The sequence below is a fragment of the Pleuronectes platessa genome, chromosome 6 (assembly GCF_947347685.1).
Source record: "Pleuronectes platessa chromosome 6, fPlePla1.1, whole genome shotgun sequence".
In the NCBI taxonomy this organism is placed as follows: domain Eukaryota; kingdom Metazoa; phylum Chordata; class Actinopteri; order Pleuronectiformes; family Pleuronectidae; genus Pleuronectes; species Pleuronectes platessa.
The window spans coordinates 18655689-18673333 of NC_070631.1; the positions used below are offsets into that span (position 1 = coordinate 18655689).

General features: G+C 42.6%; 1 protein-coding gene across 1 annotated transcript; it reads right to left on the reverse strand.

Moving 5' to 3' along the window:
* Nucleotides 1-1174: 1174 nt before the first annotated feature.
* On the reverse strand, nucleotides 1175-8578 carry wdr6 (WD repeat domain 6). The gene is made up of 6 exons (XM_053425550.1): nucleotides 8486-8578; nucleotides 7777-7914; nucleotides 4440-7155; nucleotides 3987-4064; nucleotides 3292-3408; nucleotides 1175-3088 (listed from the first exon to the last, which is right to left on the reverse strand). Exons 1-6 carry the CDS (start codon nucleotides 8553-8555, stop codon nucleotides 2128-2130), a joined length of 4080 nt encoding a protein of 1359 aa, XP_053281525.1. The 5' UTR covers nucleotides 8556-8578; the 3' UTR covers nucleotides 1175-2127.
* Between the last annotated feature and the right edge of the window lie 9067 nt (nucleotides 8579-17645).

Below are 17645 nucleotides of genomic sequence, written 5' to 3' on the forward strand. Positions count from 1 at the left end.
TCTTTAGAACGGCCATGTTGCTGGAGTCAGTTTTTAAAAATACCTCCTCACACTAGCTCCAAACAGAGATGCAAGCAGAACTGATAAATCCTCCACAAACACATGACTTTGGAGCTCAAGGGAATTTTAATGTCAACGATTTTATGTAAGTTGTTGGCTCAGCTGCTGTCAAATTATTGACACAACAAATTTGTTCAATAAATTGTGTTCAATGTTCGTGTCCTGAAAGGTGACACCACACACCTGGAGGAGTTGTATGACCCCATCAGCCTCTTCGTCATATCAGGCTCATGTTCTGTCAGAGTGAGAAAATGTAATCTTGCTACTTTTCAGTTGCAATTGCCACAGCAACGGGCCTCACAAAAAGGGGAAATACTGACAGGTATCAAACTCTGCAGTAAATAAACACAAAAATACAATTTTTTTATGTCTGTGATTTGAATGTCTTCACAGACAAAAAAACTGCAAATTTTTTGCTGTGTTTAAAAAAATATATAAATTGTTATAAATTTTCAAAAAATCTAAAATGTTTTTGGAGCCAACTGAGTCTTTGGAACAATGTAAATGTATTTGGTCTCAACAGATCTGTAGCAGCATCAAGGTGCTCCTTCACAAACTCTCCCTCTTTGTCAAGTTCAGAACGAGCCTTCTGAATAAACTTAACTATTACTTCACTCACAGCAAGGCTGGCCTGCATAACATTTTCTGTTAGAATACGGTCTTGTATAATATATTGTTTTCCTCCTCTTGCCCTTTCCCTCCTCTGATCCCTCGATCTTTTCTCCTCCCCTCTCCTCCTCCACTGTTCAGTCTCCCCCTCTTTCCCCTATTCCTCAAAGGAGACATAAGACAAAGCTAAAATATTAAAATATTCATGTTACCTGCAGTCTTCATAAATGCCTTCATATATGCCTAAAACTCCAAGGAAGTCGCAACCCTCACACACACGCACAAAATGGTTTGTAATACTCACAATAGAAATACTATTTCATCCCCCTGGGACTGAATATACACAAAACTGTGTGTGATGAATGAATGAATGACAGCGCAACATAAAAGGCAAATACTTGCTGAAGTGGAAATAAATACACGGTGGCCTTTCTATACACGTGAAAGCAGCAATACTCCATACTTTCATCTAAACCAAATTATAACTTAGCCAAGAATAACTAAAAATGAAAACTTTTCAAGGGCTTATAAACCAAGCTCATCCTTTTATTTGACCATTTTCAGCAACATGATGAAGAAAAATACACCCAGCTTCGTGAGAAGAAAGAAAAAAAAATCTCCCATCTGCAAATACTATATACCCGGTTGGTAAATGCTATAATTTGGTATGATTATACAATTCTTCTTTTTGGACAATATACCATCAACTACAATTTAATTGACGTAATTCCGGGAAAGCACCTCCTCTCTCAATACATCTGAATGAATTTGTAGTGCTCAAATGTAAATCAGGAGTATTATTAGGAGGAGGTGGTGCTCAAACTCTTGATTAGATATAAAAAAACAGAAATCTCCCAATTTCTCTGTGGATTTTGGTTTTACTGAGACATTTGGTGAAGGCAGCCTTTGTTTTGTCCTTGTTATTTAACATTTCTACAGCCCCAAGAGTCTTTTCAAGTAAAAACTGCTTCATTTCCTGCTTGAGATGTAACAAACTGTATAAAGTATAACTGCAGTCACTTCAGCCATCGCTGAGCAGAGCGGTGCTTCTCCTTGAAAGAGGCCAAAGACGGCTCCAACACATCAGAGATGGTTTAAATGAGTCTTTGAAATAGACATGAAAGTGTACTTATTCTTGATGAACCCTAAATGCTTTTTGCAGGTTGTCACTGTGCAAAAGGAAGTCGAGTCTGATTCCAGGCAGATAAGCTGCCCACATCTTATTTCAGAAGGTTTTTCTAAATAAGATGTAACCGCATGCTTTTCTAAGGTTGATTGAAATTAATGCCAATTTTTTTTTTTTTATTTCCCTTCATACAGCTTTGAGAATGTTCCTACCTGTACCTGTCTGTCTTTTGAATCTAGTAGGATCAATTTCTGATGCTTCGTGAAAGCTGAATGAAAATAATTTAATAAAATCAATAGATTATTATTTCCTATAATGTCAAATGAATGTGTTCATTCAGGACAACACTTATTTTCAGATTCCACATACTTTGACATTTCTTGTAAAGTCACTTTAATTGTGTGATTCTCTCTTTTTATTCTTCCCTCTGTCCATGTGTCTATGTTTGGGACTCGGAGCAGCTGGAGGCCCTGACCACAGACCAGCACCCATCCCGTCTTCTCTCTCCTTTTCCTGCTCTCACAACAATCTTTCCCGTCACCCTCTCTCTTAACCACACCTTCCGTGGGTGTTTGATTTCCTGTCTCGCCTCCTCTCTCATCACTGTTCCTGAACCTCCCTGCTTCCTCAGGCTCTGTGCTCTTCCTCTCTGTTTCTAATCCTGCCTCAATCCCTTCTCCACAAACGGAAATCTCCTCAGCCTTAAATATTGTGTTTTCATCTCCTTCCTCACTGTCCGTCATCTGCCCCTCCCACACAGAAAGTCCTGCAGCGTCCGCAACATGGGAGAACAGCGTCTCTCTGTGGCTGATACCGGTACTGGAGACTCTCCACAGGCAAACTCTCTGATCTGAAGAAGTAGAGACCATCAGGCCTGGGGTCAGGAGCTTTACGGCGGTAATAGGGGCAGCGTGGGCCAGTGGGATGTGGGAGTGACCGTGGAGATGGAACTTAAGCTGGTTCGGGGTTTGGAACTCGGGTTGTGAAATCTGAGACAGCTCTCTGCTGCCCCCAGTCTGCCCGTCTTCTGGGTACTGCACCCTGATCGTGGACACTGTTAGCTGCCCATCATCCCCTCCGCTAGCAACAGTTACCAGGCACCCACCCTCTTCTAGTCCCAGTTCCTCTGCACAAACAGCCAATGAGCTGATGCCGCTCTGGTGGGCAGGAATGTCGAGGCAGGGGGTCGGTGGAGTTGGAGCATCGATCGAAGTATCTTTTGAGGAGGAAGCGTCAGTCAAATCCCAAACTGCAATTTTTCCATCTGTCGCAGCACTGAACAGCAGCTTATACCTGAGAGAGGGCACAGAGTTATAGATTGAAACATTACTGTACATTAGAGATGGTTTTCAGCACATGTTCCCAACACAGGTAGAGTTAGTGCTTCCCTGTATTCAGTCGGTTACTACTCGTCTCTAAAATTGGGTGAAGACAACCAATAAGTTTCAATGAAGTGAATGAATGAATTCACTCCGGGCAAATCAAACGTGGATCACCTGTTGCCTTTTCCGTCCTCCAGGCTGCAGGTGGCGACACTGAGCACACAGCGCTGGTGGTGAAATGTCTCCCACAACAAATCAATCCGATGTTTACCTTCATTGACAGAGAACAGTCTGGAAAAGACAGTCACGGTGGTTAGAGAAGGACACAGGCTGGATAGTGTAATGTGACGATGAAATAAATAATACAACAAGGTTACTCGAAATTGACAAAATCTCAAGGGGAGATACAATCCATCATTCTTAACATTTGAGTTTTATGACCTCATTTAGGTTGAGTAACCTGAGTAACACATTTCAACCATCATCGCTGTAGCCAGGGGTGTTGATACAGGGTAGGCAAAGCCCTCCACAATGCTATTACATTAGTTCACAGCAACAATTATTTAGTAAGAACCGCATGAAATTCTGTGATCGCTTTATTCAGGAGACTGCAGCGACACCATATCCGGAAACCTCCTGAGGCCACATTCATTCTGCCTAAATTTCATAATTGTATTGGTTTGTTTGGCCTCGGATGGTGGTGGGGGTTTACACTTTATACTACTTTACTATTACTTATGTGTTTTTTGTTTTGCCTGGTGCCCCAAAAATCGAAATATACATAATAACACTTTAAAACTGCTGTAGAGACTCTGTGTTTTCTTTGTTCTCTCGCTGTGGAGAACAGTGTCTGCTGTGCTGTGACCAACCTGACAGCTCCGTCACTGCAGGCCAGAGCCAGAAGAACACAGTCTGTCCTCTGATCCACCACCACTATGGACATGTACCTGAAAACACACAGATACAAGTGGTAGCACAGAGGTACATCCATCATTATAACGATGCATCAACACTGGCTCAGAGTAAAAACTGCTGTTTTCTCACAGGCTCATTTGGACACAAGTAGCAACTGACTCGGACATTTGTATTCTCACAAGCAGCCCATCCAGAAAATGTCTGAAAAGTATCTGGAGTTCAGTGCATGCCTGAAAGCAGCTATAAAGAAAACTGATGGTAGATTGAAGGGATAACAAGAGTACAGACTAAAGAACAAGAAAAAGGAAAAGACAGAAGCTGGAGGTTATCAAACTGGTATGACTCAGTGGTGAAGAGGCTTTAAAGCTTCTTTATGTTCGTCTCGAACATTATAACCATGAACTTGCCTTGTTTCTGGATCCATTTTCACCGTCTTATGTCGGTTCCGCTTCCTCTCCCACTGTTCATCCAGTCGGTGACTGGCCACCTGGATCACCTGACAGGAAGGAATCAATCTCTGCTGGTCCCAGCCAATCAACAGCCGGTAACACTGCATTTGAGCCCGGCCGCCGGCTGAGAAGAGCAAGGTTGAGAGAGACTGTGACTGGTGAGCCCTCTCGCCCCCTGCATGCTTCATTGCCGTCACCGTCCTCACACTCGAGATGTGGTCTGTAATTACTGAGAGGACTTTGATGTTGCCGGAGTTGGGATGTACCGCGAGGACGGTTAAGCTGGTGTCCTCTCCTCCCGTCACCAACACCTCCCAATGCTCCCGCTCCACCTCCTTTCTGTCAGTTGCCGTCATAGTTGCAGTTGTTTGAATGTCACAGCCACTTCCCTCTATCATCCCCAGCCTGCATACACACCCGACCCCCCTCCCGTGGATGCCCTCTCTCAGGCCCCATCCTCCAGTCCTTCCTGTCCTACCAGCCCAGTTCCCTTCCTCTCCGGGAGGATGTGAAGCCAGGACAGCCCCGTGCTTGATGAAGACCAGAGCTCCATATCCAGGCCACACCCTTTTGTGTGAAGGCCAGAGAACCCATGAGCGATGCCCCCCACCACAAGGCACCTCAAACAGCCTCTCCTGCCTCACCGGGTCCCACACCACAAAGTGTACAGCGTGGAAGCCAGCGATGACAAACCTGGCTTCTCTTGCCTCATTCTCTGCCTGTGCATCTTCTCCTCCTGTCTTGGAGTGGTTCTCACCTTCCTCTCTGGCCTCCTCTTCCTCGGGAATTTCAGGTTGGAGAATCAAAACTTTCTCCAGCCACTCCATACCTTTACAGGCCCGCTGAACTCGCAGAACCTCCAGCTGAAGCCCCTCGTGGTTCTCTACAGGATTTTCAGCGATATGTTTACCGTTTTCTTCATGTTTTTCTCGTGGTGTTTGTTGAACTCTAAAAACTCTCACACAGCCATCCCTGCCGCTGCTGTAGAGGAGACCTCTGTATTCACACACTGATGTCACACCCTGTTTTCCATGCACCCCAAACAGGCAGCTTAAAGGTTGCAGCTGTAGTTTGTGCACTTCACTGTTATTTCCCTGCTCCATGATACTGCTTTTTCCAACTCCATCCCTTATGTTATCCTCATCTTCACCTTCCTCTGCCTGTGCATCATCTCCTTTTTTTCGTGCAACTTCTCCTCCTTCTTGATACAAAAGCAGGGACCCTCTCCTGTCCCCGCAAATCCAGAGCACCCCCTGTGACCTGGAGTGAAGGCACAATGCAGCCAACAGCCAACGTTTGCCGCAGGGAGGAAGAAGGAAAGGAAGAAGAGCATTGGCATTGAGAGCTAAGGATTGGTCATCATTTAATCTAACCTCTACACACCAGCGATAGACGATTCCTCCAGCACCTGACGCCAGCAAGCACATGCCTGCTCCTCCCTCTTTCCAAATGAGACTGTGGATCTTCCCTGAACCCCCTGAGAGAAGGATCCCAGCGTGAGGATGAGAGATGGGGAAGACCTGAATGGACCCACTCAGGTTTCCCACCGCACACAAATTAACTTTGGTTGTGGAGTCTTTCACATTGATGCAGACTGTTTCCATCACACAGTAAGAATGAAAGTCAGGAGTCCCTTGCCATAAGGTCTCCCAGGTCCCATTGCTGTATTGATAGACAGTCCCTTGGTCAGTGCAAACCAAAATCTTACTCTGGCTCCAACTTTCATTTTCATCCTCTTCTCCTGCTACACAAACCACTTTAGGCAAACTGTGACCCGGGAATTTAAGGTCCGTAAGTTTGTCTGTCACTGCTTCCTCCGTCTTCTCCTCAGTCTCCTGCAACCTCCACAACCTCACGCCTCCATCTGCCCCCCCTGTAGCCACCCATCTCTCTTCTTCTGTCCCCTCACTCACTGCCAGTGAACGCACACCCCCTGCTCTGTGTCCCTTTAATGTCCGAACCACCTTCCCACCTCCAGCCCAGTCCCAGACTAAACAGGCCCCGTCCTCCCCAGCACTGAACACCTTCCCGGGGGAGAGACGCACGGAGAACACCCTAGCCTGGTGTCCATACAGGACTCGTAAACAAGTTGGATTCAGGTCCCCACAGTTACCCCCAGGGCCCCCTAAAACACCAACACCCCACACCCTTACACTGCGATCATCAGAGGCTGAAGCCAGCCACCCCCTCTCCTGGAGGTAGGAGATGTTGAAAATGACCCCACTGTGCCCCAGCAGACGTCTCTCCACTGGAGCTTTGCATTTAGAATGACTGTCTCCTCCTCCATCTCCTCCACCAGGCTTCCAGACAACCAGCTGGTTGAAAACAGTCCCACCTACTAAGACGACATCTGCCCAAGATTCATGTACAAGAAGGAGGGCAGAGTACAGCAGACATCCCTCCAGACAGGAGCGCTGAACCAGGGCAGTGCCTGTGTTGACATCCAGGAGAAGAGCACTATTGTGAGCTAAAGCCACACAGAGAAGTGAGTGTTTGTCTCCAGAAAGCCAGTGAACATCCAGGGCCCAATCTTGCAACTCCATGAGGGGACCCAAGACCTCCAGGTGCAGATGGTTCCCATCCTGCAGACCCACATGGAGCCTCACCAGCCTCACAGCCTTGCCCCCAAACACTGCCAGGTCGTAGAGGTTAGGCCCTTTGGTGGAGCTCAGTCCTGGGGAGTGACAGAGGAGAGACATATTGTAAATATATGAGAGGAGTGAATAAACACATAAACAACAAGTCCAAAAAGCTGTTTTTCCAACCATCTACTGACAATTATAGCCAAAGATACTATACCCATCACCTGACATTCATGTAAAAATATACTTTTGCTTTCTAAACCTTAACTTTGAAATCCAATATATTACTTTGAAACCATCATGTACCACCAGAAATATAACAGAAGAGGAAGCTGACAAACAACCATACACAATATATACAGGTTATTGTATTGATGGCATATCTGTTTAAAAAGCTCTGTTTTGTACTGTTTATGTTTGTTTTTATATTAATTTCTTCATCAGACTATAATGTGTCTACTTGTCTGAGAGTTGTGTTACTATTTGTACCACTGGGACACTGTACATGACAATAAAGGTATTGAATTGAACACATTTGTTTTATAATTACTTTTTCATAAACCTGGTGATCACCTCCATGTAGTTAAAAGCTTTCTTGTCCTAAGGCTTGTCCGTCTTACTTACTTAAAATCGGCCCATCAATTCAAAACGAATCATCATAACAATAAGGAAACTGAGAATGAAAGTGTTAAACAACATCTGCTCATGCTGACCATGTGTCTTCTGAGCTGTGACAGCGTCTTGACGTCTTGGTCTGACTCCATGGATTCTGTAGTGTTGGAGCACACTCAGGGAAGCAGAGGCTTTAGGACGAGGCTCGAGACTGTACACCGTCAGGACCGGACCCTCTCCTGCACAGAAGAACAAACAACATCAATGAGTGTTGTACTGGGGCTGGCTAATAAAACAATGTCAACAATAAATGTATGATTTCAATGTAATAACATCACATTGTTAATACCATCCATAACAATATAACAAAAGTCTAATATGTGTCAATACAAAGTGTATGCATTGTCTACGCACAGTGAGGAGGTATTGAACACATCATTGATTGAGCTCGGGTTTGTAAAATGTTATATTGTTTATCAAGTGTCATTCTCTGCCCGTAGAGAAAGAAGAAGAAGAAGAAGAAGAAGAAGAAGAAGAAGAGTGTAAAACCAGAACCTTCAGTCAGGAGCAAAAAACAGTCTTTCAAATATTAATGCAATATTAATCATGATAATGATCAATATCAATACATATGTAAATGTTTATCTTAATATAAGTTATACAGCCCACCTGTTTCCAGTAAAGTAGTGATAAGCCATACATAGTGCATCTCTACTGAATGTTCTAAATAAACATAACTACATTAGCTTAAAGAGATAAAATCAAATAACACATGAGTAGTAAAAACCATTGAGTAGCTTAGAAACCAACCTGTGAGGAGAAACAGATCCTTGATGAAGTGCACAGCTGTGACTGGAGCGACCAGAGCTGCTGCCTCCATCTCCTGAGGATCACTCACTTTTACTAACGCAACTGTATCTCCGTCAGTGGAGGGAAATACAGCAAACAGGCTAAATGAGGTCCAGGTCCACTGGTGGGTTCAGTCACCATTAGCCTTCCAGTTAGCAGCAGGAGCAGCAGGAGGAGCAGGAGGAGGAGCAGCAGGAGCAATTTGCTGAATTAAAATAAAAGTGATTTTTATGAGTTACTTTTAATTTCGCTACACGTTTTATTGTTTTAAACACCTCAAACAGTTTCTATATATGTTTATTATCTACATACAAAACACAGGTTTTACGGTGCACGACCTGCTCTCACACACACACAGCACCCATGTGTTATTGCTGTCTTCCGTGCAGCGTTTTACCAATCAGGTTACTCTGCCTGCTCTGTCGTCGCTGATTGGTTAAAAAAAGGAAAGCAGTATTTTTATTGGAGGAAACAATACATGTGACCCTCTGCAGCTGGGATGTGATGCGTTTAGGGGTTTTCTGGAAAATTATTTTAGAGTCTGTCACTGGCGTTGAATTTATTATGAAATTCCACCAGAAATAAAAGACCTTCAGATGATAAACTATCATTATACTGTTTATATAGCAGCTAAAAATGTATGCAAAAGTTATACTTTGAAGTTGATACTGATTTGTTGAAAAGAAGCTGAAATTACTGAAAATGTATGTAATTCAGTTTTGGGCTGGATATCTGGAGCTGCTGTTTCCACACTTGAGTTTGTAAACAGAGTTTGTTCAGTATGAATGATCTGATAATTATTCGCTGCCTATTGTTCCATGTCCTTAACTTTCTTCAATCAGGAAAATAGATCACATTTTCTTAACTGCAGCAGCAAACACAATTTAGCTTTTTCCATGCTTCATATTGTACTTCTCACTTATTTTCGAATATGTAGATTCAATCATTAGGTGTTTGATTCCCCCCCTTATCTCTAGTTCTAAATAATAATAAAAAAATGTATTTACATTTTCGAAATAAATAGCTAAGAGTGGATGAATGAATTCCTATGTTTTATAAAACTATCTATGGTAGACGTCTGCATTGAGCTCATGGGGAGTAGTGTGGATGTTCCGAGCCGACCTGAACCCGTCGCAGCGGGCAGGCTGGTCGTCAGCAGGCAGTCAGGTAGCGGTGCTGCTCGCTTCACGGCTGAACGATGCCTGGGAAATGCAAGTTCCAGGACTCGTGGCTCGATAAGCACATCTACCAGGACTGGCTGGTGAAAGACGCGCAGGACATCCACTTCGCCCGGTGCAGAGCCTGCTGCAAATCCATCAAGCTGCAGACCATGGGCGAGGCTGCGCTCACCAGCCACGCAGGAGGAGCTGGTCACAAAGCGGCGGTGCGCAAACTCGTGGAAGGTAAAAACCGCTGCGTTCGATTCCCTCATCTAAACTACTAATACAGATTAACAGCACGAGACACGTGCACCTCTGAGTGCATGTGGTAGCGATCAGGTGATGATCGGTGTTTCCTCAGCTGGTTTGTGTGCATGTTGTGTAAATGTGTTCGAATTCTGCACGACAACAACATACAGTCCTGCTCACCATTATTGGCACCCAAGAAGTTTAAGTACATAATGTGGAATATCTCCTGAAAAAAATGAATCAAGTGAAACAACTTTTTTCTATAGAGAAGTCGTGTTTGATACAAAAGAGCAAATGATAAACAACAATTTAAAACAATAAACAATGGGGGGAATTGAAAAACTTAAAGCTTGCTGTGTCACTGATATTGGCACTCTTTGCTATAAATCAGTATTGGAAGCACATTATGAATCTCTTGTGGTAAATCACCTGTGATAAATAGTCTGTGCCCATGTGACATGAATTAGCCAATGAATGATGACTTGTGTGTTTTAAAAAGCCACCTGTCATTCCCTGTTCCTTTGTCACAATGGTGAAGACAAAGGGGCTGTCTAGGGACATCAGAAGGGCAATTATTAGCATACACAATACCTCCAAAGGTTATAAGGCCATCTCCAAAGACCTTGGTATCCCTGTTTCAACAGTGCGTAAGGTTATTAAGAAGTTTGCCAAGCATGGAACTGTCAAGAACCTCCCTGGATGTGGGGGGAAGAGACAAATTGATGAGAGAAGTCTTTGAAGGTTGGTGCGAATTGTGGAAAAAAAACCACGTCAAACATCCAAAGACCTGTAGGCCAACCTGGAACAGTCTGGGGTCATGGTTTCAACAAGTACCATACGCCGCACACCAAACAGGGCTTTATGGGTGAAGGCCAAGGAAGACACCATTGCTGAGGAAAAGACCTAAAAAGGAACGACTGATCTTTGCCAAAGAGTACCTGGACAAACCGCAGTCCTTCTGGGAAAATGTTCTGTGGACAGATGAAACGAAAATAGAGCTTTTTGGCAGTGCACACCAACAGTTTGTTTACAGACGGCGCAATAAAGCCTACAAGGAACAGAACACCCTACCAACAGTTAGGCATGGTGGAGGATCCATAATTCTGTCGGGCTGTTTTGCTGCATCTGGTACTGGAGGCCTTGAACGTATCACAGGAATCATGAAATCCGAGAATTATCAAGAGATTTTACAACAATTATAAATTTATAATAATAAGCCTAACTTCTGTGATATGATACATTAAAAAAAAAAAACGCTTGTCTGAAACTACAGTCCAAACAACTCTGATGCAGTAATAACCCGATGTACCACAAATAGTCACAATGATGTAATTATTGTGTGTTTAGGGTTATTTGCTCAAATAAATCTATGTTAATCTTAAGATATACACATGCTCTACCCAGTAATCTATTAGAATAATATAATTATCCATGAGCTGACCCCAGATTAACTTTAAACCTGTAAAATACCGAACTTTTGTAATATTATTAACTTCATAAACTGTAACATTCATCCACAAACATATGCACCTCAAATAAATATGAAGGTCATTGTATTTAGGTCTTAATACAGAAATGTTTCTCAGGACATTTGGCAACTTTTAACAGGTGTATTTTTACAACCGATTATTGAATATGTTTCACCATATATTTCTGGTAAATCAAAATATGTATATTTATCTTATCTATATTCATCTTAAATATAATATATTTTAGACCTGGTTATTTTGTTCAGGAGATTACAAAGACCTTCTCTCTGTCACTGTTGTGATCAGAATCAGAATCAGGTTTTATTGCCAAGCAGGTTTATACATAAACATAACATAACATACTATAAGCACCAGGGGAGGGATTGTGCAATACATGGTAACAGGAGAACAGGGTGAGGAGAGATTTAAAGAGGTTTACATTGTGTCATTGTTTAAGGAACAAGTTCATTCAAAATCAGGCAGGAAAACACAACAGTGTTATCAGGACAATCAGAGCTAGGTTTGTTTCTGTGAAATCCAGGTCTTGACGTATCGGTCTCTGTGAACAGGGGTGCAAAGTTCATTCATATAGTAAATCCATTGTTAAACTTTAGAGTTTCCAGTTACATTTTGAAGAGGGATGAAATAATGCTTGAATTAATCATCACAGTGATCATGCGTAGGATTTCTTAGTACTCGGATCAACTCAAATTACTTCACTGACTGTAAATATGTAATTAAATCAGATATTTTGGACTTTTTCTTTTTGTTAAAATTAATATTTATACTCCAACAATATTCCCACGTCTGCTTCACATGCAGATAACTAATTTGCATTAATTCGTCATGACATATAAAGTCTGAGCAGTTGTACCGATGCTGAGTGTGTTGTAAACACTGACAGTAAAGTGCTGCCATGATGCTTGAAGGTGCTTTGGAAACATGTGTGTTTGTGTGAAGGTGATGTTTTACCAGGCTCCACCAGAAGGAGGCGCTCTCTGTTCATTTTCCTGAAATGTATTCATCTGCAGTCTCTCCCTGTCTCCTTGTTAGCAGGAAATGTGATGATGATGATAAACACCGCGGGGCAGGTGACCGGCAGCATCAGTCTGGTAAATATTTTCAAAGTGATGGTTCTGTGTAACATTTATTTCAGAAACATTTGCAGAATTTAAATGAACCTGGAGGAGCTCAGAGACACAACACAACATTAATGCCTGAAATGACAAACACGACACCAGCATGACACGACCACTTAAATCAGCTCGTTCCCCTCCTCTCAGACTGAGGACACCAAGGAGCACGTGGCCATCTGCCCCCAGCGGGACACATTGGACAGAGTGACAGGCAGCGACTGGTCCCATCTGCACCACGGGCCCACAAACAACTCCACCTCCCACAATGCAGAGCTGCAGGATGGGAAATTCCCCTCCGCCTACTTCACAGCACCAGGTACCCACACATGAAGCTGTGCCAGCTGCTCCACTATTTACTGCCCATCGGATGTGGGTCCAGACCTATGAATGAACATGTGATATTCCACCTGATTAAGACAGTTCAAGACACTGTAAAGAGTTCAGCTCCGCAGTTTTTTTATTGGCTGGTCAATCAGAGGAAAAAGCTGAAATGTGTGTAAGTGGTAAAACATCCCTGCAGCCCCTGAGGGGCTGAATGAGTTTCAGTTTGAAAATGCTGTGGATCAATGAGTCAGTGATGTCAGAGTCTGGAAGAAGAAATAAAGACTCAACATTGTGCTAAAAAACATTATATGACCGTTTTTCATCTAATTCTTTTGGAATTGGAATATCAATTAAAATCATATTGATTTTGTGAATGGGGGAAGTCATCTTCACACCAGTTTGTAGAAATCCCTGACAGTGTGATTTAACTCCATCCATTCATTATCGTTTTGAGAATAATGGGAGAGCTGGAGCCAATCTGAGCTGACATTAGGCAAGAGGCAGGTCGCCAGTATATCACTGTGTATCGCCATTCATGCCCACATTTTAAATTCAGCAATTTATCAAACCCCAGTCTGCATCCAGGGAGAACAAACAAAATCTATGGGTTCAATTTCCTATTGTTATCTGAGAGCTGATGTTTCACGTGTGAGGAGAAGCAAACTGCTGAGGATCCTAACTCCCCTCTCGAACAACCCCCCCCCACACACACACACACCAACTAACCCTTGAACATGAACTCTTAATGAACGTTTCTTCCACATTTTTTACTGAAGGGACGGTTAATTGTTCTTACTGTGAAAATAATTTGATTTCATGGAGTACTGAATATTTTGGTTTAAAAGAGTTCTTTTTCTGTTTATCTATCGTACATATTTGAGTTGATATTACCTTGAGTAAATAATATAATTGAAGAGATACTGATAACCTAATTTATGGTTTGTGATTTATTTTCCTTGGATGTTTTGTGTAGTTAGGTAAATGAGCTATGTCGTTCCGGGATATATTATAAATGTTGGCAGGTGAATAATCCCTGTCTGGAGCCCAACTCTTATATTGTTTCAATTTAGAAGAAACCTACGCTACAAGCTGAAGCTGGAGCAGAGGAAATCCAAGCACAGGCGGGAGCTATTTGATTGCAAGCTCATTGTTAGGAGTGATATCATTAAAAAATCTGTCCTCCTTTCAAACGTGAAGACTACGCTCTTAAATAAACAAAAACATCAAAACCCTGGCTGAACCAGGATTCAAACCAGGAACCTAGATGTAGTGAGGTGACTGTACTAACCACTGCACAAATCATGAGCTTTATAGGGTCATCTAAATGGGTTGATTATTATTAGTCTATTGTACTGAGGAACTTAACTTCATTCATCAGTAATACCCCTTTTTTAAACAACATATTTTGAACCATTGGGGGCTTCAAGCTCCCCTCATTGACCTTTTTTGAATCTGACCTCTCAGGCACCTCCAGGCTCATCAGCCAGCGTCTCCAGATGTCAGGCAGTGAGACCGAGGAGGCCGGCCATCGCTCAGTGAAGCATGACTCCGCGGAGCTGTCGAGGCTGGAGCACCATCAGAGGGCGGAGGCTCTGGAGCAGCAGCAGCAGCAGATGAAGATCCTGGAGTGGGAGAACAGGATGAAGGTGCTGGCGTGGGAGCAGGAGCTGGTGAGGGAGAAGAGGAGAGCGGCGCGGCAGAAGGAGAAGGCCTTCAGGATGAAGAAGGCGTACTACAAGGCCAAGTTAAAAAGGATGGGAGAGGACGTGCCGCTGTCTTCCTGCAGCAGCAGCGATGAGGAGGACAAAAGATCTGATCCGACGGGATGAACTGATTTAATAGATGAATTGTTTTGTCTATATATGAATAACTATTTTTATAATGTTCATTGTTTTTGTACTTGAATGCAAAGAGAGGTTTCTTTAAATTAGCTTATTTTACAAATATAAGAGAAAATCACTCTTAAATGAATGAGAGTGAATCTACTCAAGTAGAAGTACTGCTACTTGAAAATAAAAGTACGATACCTTGTGTTCCCCATTACTCAAAAGTATAAACATAGCACTTTTTCTTATGGGGCTTCTTGTGCATGCTACCATGAGAATGTATACTTATATACTTTACTACTAACTGTTTTCTTGCTTTGTAAATAAATTAGCATTTGGTACAAAGTTTAATCCGAATACAGACTATGGATATTAGTGGAGAATCATCCGGCCAGAAGTACTTGAACAATAAAATGTGTGATTGATTAATATTTCATTGTTATACCAGAGGCATGTTGTGATATGTTGATTTGTTTCTAGTTGTGTTAGACGAGAGCTTTAAGGGCGTTAGCCTACCTTAGCATAGAAAATAAGGGGTTTTAGAGTCAGTTATATCTATGACTGAGCTCTGGAGTTGACGCGAGACGTATATGCTATTCCCTCTTACTTTCAGTCCTCATACTGAGCTAAGCTGAGCTCATCACCTCTTAGCTCCATGCTTAATGGTTTTGATGCCTTAATTGGCCGGAAAATAGTCAAGAAACTATTCTGTTCTGTTGGGTTTCATCTGTGTTTTTGAATCAAACATTGCTTTTGAATTTCGTCATTCAATCACGCCCTGTGGGAGAGGACCAGTTTTTGCTTTAGTCTTTTATCAGGTTTATGTTTCAGGCCTGATGATGTTCAGTCTGCACTAGGTGCCTCTAACTTGGACCGACTCTTTGCTTTTCATCAGTGACAGCTGAACGTCTCTGCACCTCTGAACGTGACAGGTTGTGTTTAGAGTCAAAACCAGTCCAATGGGGAGCCCTACAGAAAAACATGTCTCCCAGTTTGGAAGTTTTCTCTCATCTGGTTTTGAGCCCCCAAAACGTCTTCGCTCATGAATATCAAACAGAACACAAACACACCTCAAACACACACTCACGCAGGAAAAATACAAACGTACAGTCTTTGGAATAAGCGTTTTTTTTTAATGTCCAACATTTTTCTGCGGTCACAGGGTACAGCTGTTTCCTGCCATCGGCAAGGGGATGGCAGGATAGCGACATCCCATAAAGAACACACATGTCAACAAAGACAATCTCCCATCCCTTCCCCTCCTCCTCTCCCCGCTGGGCTCTCGCTCTGTTTCTTTCTTCTGTCACTTGCTCTATTTCAGAACACATCACAACCAGCTCGTCTCAGCTCGGTCTCTGTGTCTCCCCCACCTGTGTGACTCCTATTGGTCCAAACTTTATTAACCTGAAGATGCAGTGTTCACTGCCTGACGCGTGTGAAAGCAGGTAACTAATTGAAATTTGTGCTCGTGAAGCTTCAGCCTTGGATCCATGAAAGTGAAGAGGAAGAAAATAGGTTCGATTTGGGATAAAACGGCACCATTTACACCCAGAGTGAATCTGTCAGTACAGACGTGTTGACATTCAGTCTATAGAGGACCAGCAGGCGTTTCTAACAGCAGCCATTACAGATGCTCCGCCCACTAATTAACTTCATTAGTTACCTGTTAATCTCCCTGCTGTCACATGTCAAAATCTCTGCTGTGAAAAACACGTTGCCACCAGACTCATTCTCCTGAGCTTTGTCGAAGGTGACCAATTTAAAGCAACACTGTGCAGCTTTCACTGAGCAAGCAGCGCCCCCTGCAGGCACGAGTCCGAGCAATTATGTGGTTTTCATCTAGAAAATAAACAAAGCTTATCGAGCACTGCATGTGTTGTCCCAACACACGTATACATGCTAATGTTGGTGTAAAGAAGTCACTTGAACCTCTCGCAGGAGATCGTACCTGATCACCAAAGTAACATAAATCACGTGATGTGGAGTGGGAGTGAAGCAGCTCCATTCTGCGAGTCATAAAAAAACATTTTGAAGCTGGTATTGTAGAGTGAAAAAGTTGCATAGTGTTGCTTTAATAAACTTTTATTTTACGATGTTAAGGCCAATGTTTAAAAGCTCAGGGATGATTCTTATATCGCCACTGGTTTGTAAATCTGTGTGTAAATAAACACATTTTACTTTCACATTCTCCTCTTTTCCTGTCCTCAAATTCCAGATCCGGAGAAACATTAAATGTAAACAAAAGGAACATCTGAACAAAATAAATTACAAATACTTCTTCAACAACCGCCTCTCGTACAAAATGGCAACATAAATAATCAATACAATGTAAATAAATTATCGATAGATAAAATAAATCTCATGTCTGTACAAGTTAAAGGTTTTGTCTGTTGGAAAAAAAAAATGGATCATGAAAAAACTAAAAGGAAATGAAAGTAAGAGAGGGAATGAATGTAGACGTGTTTTTTAGGTGTGCTGCTCTTTTAAAAGGACTAGTTGGCTGTGTTCCCCTGCAGGAGCACTTGGCAATAACACAGTCGCAAGAAGAGTCATTTGTCACATCCCAGAGGAATAGGAATGACAAAATGGTCAGTGTGTGAGATGTGTGTGTTTGTTTTATTCCTCTGTGATGAGTAACGTCCACGCCCTCCTCTCTGCGGTAACATTTTGGACACAGTCATGGCTTCTGACCTAATTCGTTCTTCCTCAAAACTTCTCTGCTTTTCATATTATGTATTTTTTTTCTCATTGTGTTCTATTTTATCCCAATGTTTTATATTCACTTGTTTTATAACCACATTTTCCTTGAATTTTCCCCACCCACTGCATTTTCATCTTTAATGGTTATATTTTCACATTATTCACAATCCTTCAATCCCGCTCAAGACTGGCGAGGACTGCCTGCCTGTCTCCTTTTGCTTACAAATGCCTGTGTAATGTTACCTTCAGGCGTGTTC

Bases quoted from the DNA above. Each gene is read 5' to 3' on its own strand.
- wdr6 (XM_053425550.1), bottom strand. From the start codon at position 8,555: ATGGAGGCAGCAGCTCTGGTCGCTCCAGTCACAGCTGTGCACTTCATC. The intron at 7,156-7,776 runs GTCAGCATGAGC...GTCACTCCCCAG, and splicing joins CACAGCTCAGAAGACACATG to GACTGAGCTCCACCAAAGGG. The intron at 3,089-3,291 runs GTGATCCACGTT...GCCCTCTCTCAG, and splicing joins GAGGACGGAAAAGGCAACAG to GTATAAGCTGCTGTTCAGTG.